We start from the raw sequence: 13,495 nt of genomic DNA, 5'->3' as shown, positions 1-13,495 counted from the left end.
AGCAAATTTTTCGATGATAAGTGGCTCGTGAAGGATGGCTTGGGCAAGAGAACTCTTTCCCATGCCTCCCGGACTGGTCAATGCAATGTGTTCACCATTGACAATGAGGGTCGTAACTCCGCCATGAGATCATCGCGGCCATAAAACATGGGAGGTCGTGATGGAGGCTCAATTGGTTGATACCTGGCTGTATTTAGAGGACACCCACAACCCGCAGAACATGATAACTCACTTTAGAACATTGACACTGGTTGAATTGCCGTCGATTCGCAAAGCGAGCTCATCCAACCTCATGGCAATGCCAGGGATCTCTTCCACCGTCATGGCAATGCCAACGAGCACTTCAGTCTTGAGATGTCATTCAGCAACAGAAGTTCAGGTCGAGTCACAGAGACGTACATCGAAGAGTTTGAGGGCACTGTCTATGTCCTTTTCCCAACTAGCAATCTGGTCGCGATCAATCGTGACAGAGAAGAACCTCTTGAACAATCCTTGCTTCTTCCTTGAGACTACCTTATTATTGATATCGTCAACTAACCTGCTTAGCGTTGTCAGTTTCTAGCGACAGTGAAATTTGGTTTGCCTACGAGTTAAGCTCCGATAAAGCATGGGCCAAGTATCCTGGAAGATTGTCGTCGGTAGTGTCCTTGGTTGCTCTCTTGAGGATTTCCCCGATGGTTTCACATTTCTTGACTATCGTTCGGAAATCGGACTTGTTCTTGATCGCCGACTGCACGGACGTAAGGATCTTTTAAACTCATTTTCGAGAGTGACACCGACGCACCTGCACAGTCATCAGAATACTGGCGACTGTTCCGAGTACACCTTTCGCCAGGTCACTAGGTACGATGGTTTGTATGGCACTGATGCCTGCTATAGTGACATCCAGCAGTCGGCTCATATTCTCGGCCTGGGACTCAGAAGAGGGTTGTTTAGTATGTGGGTTGTTCTATCATGATGTCAGATCAAACAGTGACGGCCAAAGATGTTCCTTCTTACCTTCGATTCTTTGGATTTTCTTGATTTTGGGCTTTTGGATGAGTCGTGAAGATTGGACTTACTGAGACTGGACCCAGGGCACTGCGAGAAGTATGACTGCCCCAATAGAAACCCGAAGACCGCAAAAACCCTCCTAAGCTGTGCAAAAAAACCATTGTTATCTGGTGGGATGGACATAAAGAAGTACTGGGTGCGATGACTCTGATTCGGATGGCATCATGTGGTCATAGTACGAGCGTCTAGCACAGAAGTAGAATAGGTACATAAACAAGGACTAACATAGGGAATACCGAATGACCGGTAATGTCCGAAACGGACACTGTTTGTCAGCAGTAGCGCGGACCAAAGACAAGTCCGTGCTTACAAACACATGGACCGTGTACATACAATTAGTGTACCATACTACTGTAGAGATACGACACTAGGTTCGTCACAGGTCACAGCCCTTAAGAGTCAGTTCGGCAACAAGATGTTGACCGAGGTTTGGCAAACTTTGAGGTGAGAGCTCTCGGCTTTGGATTTGCCGAATGTCGGAGCTTAAATTACCAATCCCTACATCATGCTCTTATCTATACGATACATACCTTCTCCTCGATCTATGTCCTCCAACCATGGATCTTCAATCAGAATTCCCGTGTTACCTGCCCCAACAGCCAGAAGCTCGACGCCGCCTAATCAAACATTCAATTCTTGTCGCTAGTATTCTAATCTGCGCTACCGCAAATATCCTGGAATCACTGTATGCAAAGGATCCTGAACCTTACCACACCTCGGCGCTCTCAGGTGAATCCTGGGTCATGGAACTGTTGTCCGGTCATCCAGAACGAATCCGGTGTGAACTTGGTGTCCATGCGCATGTCTTTGAGGGGCTCATATCCGAACTTCGTACCCTTGGACACGCTGACTCCAAGTTTGTTTCGTTAGAGGAACAACTCGCCATTTTCCTATATACGTCGGTCACGGGATTGTCGATCAGACATGTTGGAGAAAGATTCCAGCGCTCAAATGATACGATTTCTCGGTAAGTGTGCACTAAGCTAATAGTTTTGATATCTCATTGTACGTTCTACAGTTATTTTCGCAAAATGCTCAATATATTCGCATCCTCCCCCTTCTATACAAAACATGTTCAGTTGCCAGATGCCTCCATCCCTGCCAAAATTCGCCATAACCCCAAATTCTATCCGTTCTTCAAGGATACTGTTGGAGCCATTGATGGGAGCCACATCCACGCGTCACCTCATGCATTTGAACGAGGTCCCTATCGTAATCGAAAGGGATTCGTTTCACAAAATTGTCTCTTCGCTTGTGATTTTGAACTTAATTTTGTGTATGCACTCACTGGCTGGGAGGGGTCGGCTACAGATGCACGTGTCTACGAGGCTGCTGAGGGCCACGACCTCCGCATCCCTGCAGGAAAATACTTCCTTGCAGATGCAGGTTTCCCTCTGCGGCCTGAGTTACTCATTCCTTACCGTAACGTGCGCTACCACCTTGCAGAATGGGGGCGTGCAAGTGTAAGGTGAGTATAGCGGCATTTTGCTTTGTGCTACACACTGATTTCTTTTTACAGGCCAACTAGCAAAGAAGAGCTCTTCAACCTCCATCACGCATCTGCTCGAAATGTCATTGAGCAGATTTTTGGTGTCCTCAAACGCCGTTTCCGTATCCTCCTTCTATCCCCACCATATGCTATGGACATTCAAGCACAGATTCCGGCTGCGTTGTGCAGCCTCCACAACTTCATTCACTCACACGATCCTGCAGAAGGCAGGCTACCTGATGCAGACTATTCCCTTGGTGATGCGCATGCCGCCAACTGGGAGCAGGGGGTGGGAGAAGAGCATCCAGCTGCATGCAATGATCTGCATTTGATGCGTGATCGCATTGCCGAAGCGATGTGGGTGGATTATCAGCGCATTTTGCAGGAAAGACACACTCTTGGAGACGACAATGACGACAATTTTTCAGACCAAGGTATCTCGGAGGACGAGGAGGATGGACTGGTTTAATTCTTACTAGTAGTATGTAGTTGTACTTTTACAATGTTATGTACGTATGTTGTAAGTGAGCTAAATGACGAGCAGCGGCAACCTCAACCATCTACTCCTGATCCGTTCCTCCTCGTCAGGAGCAGCAACCTCAACCATCTACTCCTGATCCGTTCCTCCTTGTCAGGAGCGGCAACCTCAACCATCTACTCCTGATCCGTTCCTCCTCGTCAGGAGCAGCAACCTCAACCATCTACTCCTGATCCGTTCCTCCTCGTCAGGAGCAGCAACCTCAACCATCTACTCCTGATCCGTTCCTCCTTGTCAGGAGCGGCAACCTCAACCATCTACTCCTGATCCGTTCCTCCTCGTCAGCAGCGGCAACCTCAACCATCTACTCCTGATCCGTTCCTCCTCGTCAGGAGCAGCAACCTCAACCATCTACTCTCGATCCGTTCCTTCTCATCAGCAGCGGCAACCTCAACCATCTACTCCTGATCCATTCCTCCTCGTCAGGAGCAGCAACCTCAACCATCTACTCCTGATCCATTCCTTCTCATCAGGAGCGGCAACCTCAACCATCTACTCCTGATCCGTTCCCACTAGCAGAGACTCAGAAAATCCATGATCATTGTAGGTATGGGACGCGCAGTACATGAAATGCATACTACATGTTAGTACAAGAAATGTGACAAGCAGTAAGACAAGTAGTGGGACAGTTCTACATAGACTCATCAAGGAGTTGTGAGATAAATGCACGGCGCACATCAAAGTCATCATCCGAGTTCAGCCCAACATAAACAGCAAGATTGTTATCCCCTCCTGCACGGGAAAATATCCGCAGGAGGCTGGCTCTTTGATCAACCGACAGATCCCCATCTACACTGCGCATCATTGCCAGGCCATGGGAGATCATGGTTGGTACGACAGGAGCTGGCAGGGGAGCTGATGGGTCAGGCAGAGGGGCCATGTTTCTCTCGATCGCGTCAGTCAGGCGATTAATACTACCTTGCATATTCATCACTGCAGCCACTGGAGTGATCTTTGCGGCGATCTTGGCAGCACTGTTCACGCCCGTGTGTGTGCTGCTGGCATGCGTCAAGACTCAAGCCTTCTTGAAGGCAGGTACCTGGGATGATGGTACTACTAGCGTTGCTGAAAGTGGGAGGGATGGTGACTCGTGACTATTAGGATGACAGGACATGTCACCAGAATTGTATGATGCGGTCTCAAGAGAGTCGGGCAAAGTGTTTGTGCGCAGGCGCTTACTCGACTGGGAGCCACCAGGAGCGGTGCCAGAGATGCTGCCCCCTACGTCCATGTTGAGAAGATCAAGGGCTCCATCTGGACCATTGAGTACATCGTCTACAGCGATAGAGGCGGGGGCTGCAGTAGCAGGGTGGAAGGAGTGGTGTCCACGAGCACCGCTGTTTTCGCCCAAGATGGCCTGCATGTCGTTGTACGGAGGCCATCCTTTGTTGCGAAAGGGGCACATTGCAATTCGGGACTAACTTGATATCAGTTGATAGTGTCGCAGTATATTTTATCATAATGACATACCTTTGGGGCCACATATGCATCCCAGACGCTCGCAGCAGCAACTCCCTCAATCCCAGCCCCACGAACATTGTCCCAATGGAAGCCTGATACACCGCGGTAGATCTCAATTTGATTGAACATTTTCTTGAGCTAAAACGATCTTGTCATCACTATTTTTATGCATCCTTCACACCCATCATATATTTCTAGACAGTGGCCTGCTCCAAGTCACAATTCCCCCATGTATCAGTACCCACATCCATATTTCACTCAACAATATCCCCCTTAACATTAATCACTGCTATACACATACAAATCCATATAATTCGGACATACTGTAACTCGCGACATAGTATTAGTAGCATCTAATAATTGCATGGTAAATTCGAGTTTTGATGTTGTCGAGCACGCCGAGCGGACTCTGAATTTGGCCAGAGTGACCGTCAGTGACTATATGTGACATCTGCATGACTCACGGAGTTGCGGCTCACGAAGTGACCGTAAGGGATAGTACAGCCTTCTATTACATCTTGTCCGGATATTAGTAACGTCTCCACTTTACTCACCATGCCAGAACTGACGACGAGCAGTTCTACGGATTCAACGACGAGCGCCAATATTTTGATAGCTACCAATCAGCCTCGGTCTGTTTGTTCAACTTTCCACTGCCTCGAAGGTCTATTTACAATATCAACATTGCAGACATTTCCAGACCACTCCACCATCCACACCTCCCTCATCAGTTATGCCTTGCAGCTCTCCTATGAAAAATGATTCGCACACGAAGACCAATTCTATCATTGGTGTTTCTGGAGTGAAGCGCTCCCGCTTTCATTATACAACATACCAATGCGACAACGAGCTTGACTTGCCTTCAAAGAGAGCGAGAATGTTGAAAACAACCGTATGTCACAACCTCAACGATACACTCAAGTCCAACGCTCATAATTTAAAGTGGAGTTCCCCCTGTGTTCCAGGTTCCGAGACCTTGAACTATCTCAACGAGCGCATGCTCGAGCTTTCCCGTGTTAGTCGCCGGGTTATTGCCACTCGCCTCAGATACCAACGCCTACGCGCTCACGAACTAGACCTTATGAAGTCTATCCACGATGATGAAACCGAGATAACGACAACGGAATTGAAGACAATCGATTTCCAAATAGGAACAATCCGAAACATGCTTCGCGAGGGGGGAGTGGTGGCGATAGGGAACATGGAGTATGGGTTCGACCCTGGTGACCATGAACTCCATCAGTCCAGTGATGCTTCTGACAACGAATCCATACACATGCTTGGTTCTGGATCTGATGCAAGCTGTTCAGAGTTGGACGAATAATTCTATGGTATTTTTTTTTGGTTTAAAAAATCATATTTATTGTCCTTTGGGGTCGAAGACCCTATGTCGGACATAACTCTTTTGCAGGGGGCTTACTATTCTGCTTAGCTATCGTACTTTTATGGTGTTACGCCGTTGTTCCATTTGTCCATAGTATACAACGTTGTTGTACTTTTGTACCTTGCAAAGTAAACATGCCAGCAGCTTTACTTGAATGTTCTTTTCTTCCTGTTCCGGAGCCTAAGATAAGATTGCGTAGTATCACAGCCAGGTGATCAACTTGAAGCCCCAGATTTTTCGATTCAATTGAGATTGATGGCTTCAAGTTCGCCGCAGACTTCGGAAGAGTCCGACCGTGGCTATGACTCAATCGCCGCGCCATCATCACCTTTCTCCGAAGCGTCACCGTGACCTGAGTGCCCAAAAAATCTGAATTCTCCACAATTACACATCTAACAGCATGGTCAGTTCATGAAACCTGCCCTACTTGCCGCAAGATAGCCTGAGTGAGTCTTCCTTCCAGTGATAACTCGGACGTGCTATCAATTAAAATTACAGCAGGCGGCTTCGAACTTCAATTACTGGAGAATTACCCCAAACCCAAGCGCCTGTCATGATCACGCAGTCATATGACTCTCAAGATCAGAGGGCACATATTGAAGGTAAATATGATTACCGTCTCGGAGGATAGCCTGAGTGACTCATGTGGCTGCCTCTTGTGCCACAATATGACTGAATTTTGCAATTAACAGGTTGTCCTTCCACTCGGAAATATACTCAGGCTGCGGTAGAGCGGCTAGATGATCACGCAGTCGTATGACTCTCTTAAGATCAGAGGGCACAAATGGAAGGTAATCATGATCATAATATTACTGTTACGAGGATTGTGACTCATGCAGCCGCCCCTCGTGCCAAAATTTTACATATAACGCGTAGAACACTTCCAATTCACATTGTAATCACCGTGACCAGACTGGCTCGGTGACCGTTAGGGTTCAATTGAACTTTAACTTACCTACCGCTGGCGGCACCTAGCAGTGCATCGTACCAAAAGATGGAATCTCCCCCGATAACTGCACGCATCCAACAATATGGTAAGTTCATATTGTCTCCCCTATGATAGTCGGAACTGTGTTCTGATAAAGTTTACACTAGCACTTAGTTGATCACGCTGGTGGCTCAACTTCGATTCCTCCCCAATTGAACTTTAAAAAAATAAAATAAAATAAAAGTATGGTTCTTTCGTGTGTCTATTTAGTTGACTGAAACTTTCACTTTTCCTCCACCACGATCGTGGAATTACCCTCAGTTGACTCCCGCAGCATATCCTATCACCTCGCAGCTGACAATATGAGCAGCAGACAGCGAACAGAACGAGATACCACGCAGCGTCTGCATCCGTATCGCGACTTTCGATCCATCATGATACCAAATGTACCCCATATTTCCTTGAATCCTCTGATGTCACTAGAAGACCTGGAAAGCGCTGTATGCCAATCTGACACTACTTCCACAAGGCACGCTGAACCTCCGAAATTATCCGACTACTCACCAGAAGAGATCGAAGTAATCAACAGCGTGCGCAGGCGGGTTATCATGGACATGATCACGATTAACGGTTGGAAGAAAAATAGTACGAGGAAGCAGAAACTGGCCATGCACTCGTATGCTAGAGAAGTTGTCAATGAGGTGAAAGCGTCACTCGACTGCCATGGTATGTGCTAAGCACCATGTAGTACTACCGTAACTCTGTCGCACGTGCTGATTTTCCACTAGGGTTAAACACGACGTCTTCCGTCACGACCCTCGTGATCCATGGCTTGACAAACAGCCACTCAAAACTTATCGAAAACGCTGAAAAAGAGTCCCTACCTTATTACATTGACGACCTCGAGCCCGAAGACAAGACACTGTCTGCTGAGGATCGCCAAAAATATATGGTGGCGCGTAGAAAAGCCATCTATAACTCAGACGATCATCATACATATTTTTTACATGGTCACAAGTCTGGCCAGCTCTCCATGTTTTCTCATCCTGCCTTGCAAGACGTACACCTCAAACAGTGGTATACCGACGAGTCCTCGCCTCTTTTTGATGATACATTAAGGCCGATACTCACGACGACGACCATTCCTATGTTATCGATGTCGGCGGTTGGGGTAAGAGACCTATCATATTCTTATTTGCATGTGCTAACAGTTCTGCATTTATTTTCAGGTCATGGGAGCCATAGATCGGTATGTTGAAGGACGCCTTTCCAAGTCCGGGGACGTCCTACGGTTTACCGGTAAATTGTATGCCGACAAGCAGAATTGGATACAAAGGCAAATGAAAGCTACCCTTCAGACTGAGGTTCATTGGGAGGTAATGACAAATTTTTTTCAATACTTGCATAACAAGGGAATGTGAGTGGTTTCAACCGTCCGATAGGTTCCACGCTCATGTATCTGCAGGAAAATCTTAAATGAGAGATTGGGTCTTACATCACCCGCTTCGATCTCTGTTCCTATGTCACTGGAAGAACTGGCTCTACCACATGAGCCAGAAAATCCCACCACCCCCCACGATACTGCCCCTGACTCGTACTCACAGTTCTGCCAGCACGACCAGCAAACAAACTCGTTCTCAGCGTGGCCGTCAACCGTCTCTTACTCAGGGTCTTCCGTCCCTAGCGGGTCTGCACTTGTGCACTACTCTGAGGTGCAGCCTTTCTACGACCAGTCGGCTTTACAAATGCCCATGTCCGAGTCGTTCGCACAGGAATCTTATGTGAACTTCTCTGAGAAGTCAACGTGTGGCTCGTTAGCAGAAGAAGATGACGAGGACACTTTCTGGACTGCACCTGTGTCATACCATGATACTATGTAGCCTCTCAAGGTGAGCAAAACCACCGATCTCTTCTATATCAGCTGAAATAAACCTCAATTCATAGCTCGCAGCTATGATGTCAAACTAAAGTTGTTCGCGTGCTCTTGGCTCTTACTTGCACTACTGTCCATAGTGGTTTTTCCGTCTGAGAATTCATCGATCGTGTTTGGGTTTCAAGGGGAAGGGGATATCTACAGCCATGTTTTCTCTCTACTACATGTTATTTGCGTACTCAGGATCTCAGGTCTTACTTGTACTACAAGTTGTACTCCTTATTGTCTACACTGTAAGCAAGGAGCGCTGCTCACAATCTATGCCAAATGTTAGCACTTCATAAGCACGTCTGAGATGTTGTTAAGAGTGCATCCTGTTTTTAGTTTCACAAAAACACAGGTAGCTCATGCCAAATTCAAAACTCGTTTGACTCACTTGTATAGAATTTTGTACCACCGTTGTGGTTCGATGAGGATACATAGGTGCTGCTACTGGCTTCGGGTGGCTGGGGAAAACAAAGGAATCGTCTGGCTACAACGGTGTAGAGACTCATGCCTCTCATGGCGTGATATGGCAGTTTCCACTAAGGGAGTATACAGCACCAACTCGCAGCACCACTCTGTGTACTGTCCACAGCAATTCCTATATGAGGCGCAGCTTTCCCGCGCAATGCGCGCATGGCGCGCACCATTCCTGCGCTTCGCGATGTATACGCGCGCGCGCGTTCCCGCGCTTGCGTGCCCTATAGCGCCAGCCATCCAGAAGCATCCATCCACTGTCCACCAAGCCCTCTAGTGCGTATATTTCCATTTCTTTTATTAGCATATCATTCCACCTTTATTTTTATCATGAATTCTCACTTATATATATCTTTACATACCTACTCGGTAGCGCTTCGGCTCCGCATGACCGCGCTTAGGCGCGCTATATAAGCGCCAGCAGTACATACTATTACTTACTTACCTTTCACACCTTACTTTTCCCTTGAACTTACTAGTTATCACCCACTATTTACTTAGCAGTACATAGTAGAAGTCTATTGGTCTACACTTTGCATCTATCTTTTCTTATATTGCTTTATATCATCACTTAAGCTTAGTCTCTTTTATTTCCGCTTACACGCGCGCGCTTTCCCGCGCTTCGCGCTAATACGCGCGCGCGTTCCCGCGCCTTCGTACCTTGCGCGCACTTGCGCTTTCTCGCGCTTCGCGTTGCCGCGCATACCTCTAGATCTTTGCTGTACTCACCTCCCCTTTAGGGTCGAACGCACTTGTCTCCTCAAGCAACGCAGACTAGGCAACGCGCGACCTATCAACATTTATAGATACTGCCAGGAGCATCATTTATTCCTAGTAGTATTGTTGTTTCTACAACGGGCCGCGGTGATTGTGTGCGATTTGCTTGTCTATTTCCGCCTCCTTGGACTTGACTTTGACTCTATCGAGTCCAGAAAGTGCGGGATTTGGTCAGTCTGTGTGAGGTCTATACAGACAAGTCACAGACTCCGTGTTAAAGTCTGGGGGACAGGTTGTCACAGACCGGCCATTTCCTACATGCCCTCGCACAATTCATTCGTCTCACCTTCTCGTTCATTCTCGCACGCGTCATGTAGGTCTTATACCCTGAATCGCATCAGCTCGTCTGCACCCTTAAGTCGTCGACGATCCTCCAGCCTAAACTGGTCGAACGGGCACACAGTTTTCGTAGAATATATTATCCAAATTCATATTTGCAGTGTTGGTTCACCACTGCAAATACTTGGGAGGGCCTCGGTGCATCGGCCTCGCGTCAAACCTAGAAGTCTGGTCGATCGGTGTAGCATTCGAATGGGATGGAATAAATCGCGTTCGTCGGAACTCAGGAACTCTGCCAGACATGGAGGTGGCGGGAAAATAGGCAAAGCACATATGGCTATCAGATTGCCCACGAGAACAATAAACTCAGTTAATGGTACGAGATTTGAGAATATGAATGGATTCTCAAAGTTCAAGTTGAGATGGTGCTACCCGGCGTCGATGAAGATTGTAGCGAGTTGAAATTGCTGTCACAACTCGATGTGACACGCGCGTCTAGTAGTATCACATGATGTGACGGAAATCTTTTATTTTGGCCCTCTCGAACAACTCTCAAAAGTTGAGATCTAGACCCCATGATAGACGCCGGTGAGTTATCATGTATGCTGTGCAGTTTCTCACCCTCCAGTGACTTGAAGCAGGCGGGGGCATTTCACTGCATGACTGAGACTCGGAATCCACCACACGCGTCCACTGGCAGGTGATGAAGCCGAAAACCAAAAGTTCTAAAAAGGCAAAGGCAAGAAGACACAAAGCTCAGCGTCAGCGCCGTATGTTTGATCTGACATAGAATGGCCCAAACGTCAAGGAGCCCTCTTCTGAAAGCAAGGAGTCGCTGCAGGACGACAATGTGATGCAGCTGTTGGATGTCTCTATAATGGCAATCAATATCACGAAAGACCTCGTACCCATCGATCTGGCGAAAGGCATCCTCGGAACGGTCGCAAATATCCTGATCATTGCGCAGGTGCGTTGACGTAGCATTTGAAAATGTTCGTGAAGGATCCTGAGGTTTGTACAGTCAGTGATCAAGAATAAGTCCGATTTCCAGGCAATAGTCGACAAGTGCGAGACTATCAGGGAAATCCTTGAAAGAGCGACCAAGCATGCCACCGACGATGATCTGCGAGGATACTTGGGCCATGCCTTATCCCAGTTGAACAAGTGAGCCGAACCAAAATCACCTCTGCTACAAACTGATGGTGCCGTGCAGATCAGTAAACCATATCAATAGTGAAGTAGCCTCAAAAAAGGAGCAAGGATTTTGGCAGAGGCTCCTGTCTGTCACGAGTGATCGCGACCGCATTGCCGGATGGGAAAAAGACTTGGATCGTGTCATCCCACTATTCAGTGTATGTTTTTGGAACTCCTTTAGAGCTACGGTTACTGGATAATGTTTTAAGGCTGAGATGCTCGTTGGTCTCACGATTGGAATGAACGTGCGGACCTTGGGACTCAAGGACAATGTTCATGGGAATGTCGAAAGGTAAGTTAACATCTTAGCAAGCGTTGTGTATCCTCTGAAGGCAATCAGGTATCATCCACCAGTGCCCCCGTCACGTCCCTCCATGTTTTATGGACGTGAGGATCTCGTAGCGGAGTTGACAAACCTTGTAAGCTTTATGTGCATGAACACCTTGAAGCTACCTTGGAACGCACATTTTGATGCACCGGAAAGGCATGGTCTTGCACGTACGTTTTACTGCATCGCGTCCATTTCTTTCGAACTCATTGGATTGACTGCAGATACGTTAGCTGGGAAAACGGCAAACATCAAGATTCAGACCGCAGACAATCACACTCTCGGTGCATGGTTCATTCTCTCAGGTACCATATATCACGACTTGTCCTTTCCCCTGCCTCCATCTGCTGCAGAATTGCACATTTCAGAGGCTGTGGCACGTTTGACTCTATCGGCGATATCAGTATGTAAATGTTCTGTTCCTAGGTTATCTAGCACCTCACCAATTTGCGTCCAGAAACTCAAGGTACCAATATTGATATTGCACGCAGAGGATGATTGGAATCTCTCTCATACCCACTCTGACGCTTTATTTGACGCTCTCCTAGAACCATATCTCCCTCCCGTCTACTCTTCCGTCGTTGTTGTCTCATCTGTGACTTGTCTAATCCAACTCAAGACTGCCAGACTCGGCGATAGATCTAATTGATGAGACATGCGCTCAGGCCTACCTTGCACGCAATGGACATACGTTCCTTGGAGGTGTGTCGTGTTTTGTATACTTACCTGTGGTGCTCATCGCTGAACCTCTGGTGTAGCGAGAGATTGACGAGGGCCGCGTTGCCTTGTACCCGTAGAGCCTCGGCTCCATTATGCCTTACCATTGACTCGGTTCGTCTTATCTCTGACTCCCTTTGACTCATACCTTTGATCCGGGTTATCTCTGACTCCCTTCGACTCATACCCTTAACCCATGGACATGCGGCTGCGTTGCCTTGTACTATATCTGGCTACTGCCTACCTTTCTCGGACTTACTGATACCTGACGACCTCCCCTAAAGCTATTCCATTTCCCCTATATATACTCGTCATGTATCGTAGTTATTCTGCACTTTAATCTACTTGGTTTTCGACCCTTGTATCCTGTCTCAGAGGTACCAGCCCTCTAGAAGTCTACTTGGTTTAAACCGCACTTGATCCTCGCTTAGGCTTCACAACCTAAGTGTCTATCTCTGATTCTATCTTCGAGCACTCCTCGTCGATAGCCTGATTATCGTCTGTCTTACAAGGTGCCAGCCCTTGAAGACCGAACCCTTGATCCTACCTCAAAGGTGCCAGCCCTTTAGGTAGTCCAAACGAACTCCGCCTTCTTGTCTGAAGGGAAGAACCCGCTCGCCACAGACATCGTCGCTGACGAGGCTCTCTTCTGAGCCTGTGACGAGAGAACCATCCAAGTTCATAACACCCAGACTAAATCCCCCAAATCCCAACATTCAAGGCGCCAGTCCCTGGAGACATGGATAGCCAAAAATAAAAATAAAAGTAAAAAAGTCAATAAGTAATTCAAAATAATTCCTTTGACTACTTGCAGCTGCAGTCTGCAAGTATCCAAAGGACAGGTACATATAAAAAAGTAAAAAGATGTTGAGTAAATAGGATGTGGCGAAGGAAGTGGTGTCATGGTAGTAGTTAAGAAAGAAGAAGCGTGGGAACAATATTGAGAGTTGAAGTA

General features: G+C 47.4%; 4 protein-coding genes across 4 annotated transcripts; 3 read left to right on the top strand and 1 right to left on the bottom strand.

The window, feature by feature from the left end:
* Positions 1–3,711: 3,711 nt before the first annotated feature.
* F5891DRAFT_1187336 (uncharacterized protein) lies at positions 3,712–4,670 on the bottom strand (the record flags this gene model as incomplete). The annotated part of the gene is made up of 3 exons (XM_041366824.1): positions 3,712–4,044; positions 4,120–4,497; positions 4,551–4,670. 3 exons carry the CDS (start codon positions 4,668–4,670, stop codon positions 3,712–3,714), a joined length of 831 nt encoding a protein of 276 aa, XP_041227062.1.
* Positions 4,671–5,096: 426 nt separating this feature from the next.
* On the top strand, positions 5,097–5,865 carry F5891DRAFT_1187335 (uncharacterized protein; the record flags this gene model as incomplete). Its single annotated transcript, XM_041366823.1, has 3 exons — positions 5,097–5,173; positions 5,232–5,433; positions 5,485–5,865. 3 exons carry the CDS (start codon positions 5,097–5,099, stop codon positions 5,863–5,865), a joined length of 660 nt encoding a protein of 219 aa, XP_041227061.1.
* A 1,054-nt stretch (positions 5,866–6,919) lies between these two features.
* Positions 6,920–8,733, top strand: F5891DRAFT_979326 (uncharacterized protein; the record flags this gene model as incomplete). Its single annotated transcript, XM_041376875.1, has 5 exons — positions 6,920–6,959; positions 7,208–7,579; positions 7,642–8,024; positions 8,083–8,270; positions 8,319–8,733. The coding sequence occupies 5 exons, from the start codon at positions 6,920–6,922 to the stop codon at positions 8,731–8,733; spliced, it is 1,398 nt and encodes a 465-aa protein (XP_041227060.1).
* A 2,445-nt stretch (positions 8,734–11,178) lies between these two features.
* On the top strand, positions 11,179–12,740 carry F5891DRAFT_1222069 (uncharacterized protein; the record flags this gene model as incomplete). The annotated part of the gene is made up of 10 exons (XM_041369440.1): positions 11,179–11,268; positions 11,323–11,465; positions 11,515–11,653; positions 11,705–11,787; positions 11,836–11,914; positions 11,945–11,993; positions 12,048–12,128; positions 12,250–12,289; positions 12,489–12,525; positions 12,582–12,740. The coding sequence occupies 10 exons, from the start codon at positions 11,179–11,181 to the stop codon at positions 12,618–12,620; spliced, it is 780 nt and encodes a 259-aa protein (XP_041227059.1). The 3' UTR covers positions 12,621–12,740.
* Positions 12,741–13,495: the final 755 nt, after the last annotated feature.

The sequence above is a fragment of the Suillus fuscotomentosus genome, assembly GCF_016647785.1.
Source record: "Suillus fuscotomentosus strain FC203 chromosome Unknown F5891scaffold_21, whole genome shotgun sequence".
Lineage (NCBI taxonomy): Eukaryota > Fungi > Basidiomycota > Agaricomycetes > Boletales > Suillaceae > Suillus > Suillus fuscotomentosus.
The sequence above is the reverse complement of the archived record's forward strand: the minus strand, read 5'-3'. Positions and strand labels throughout refer to the sequence as shown.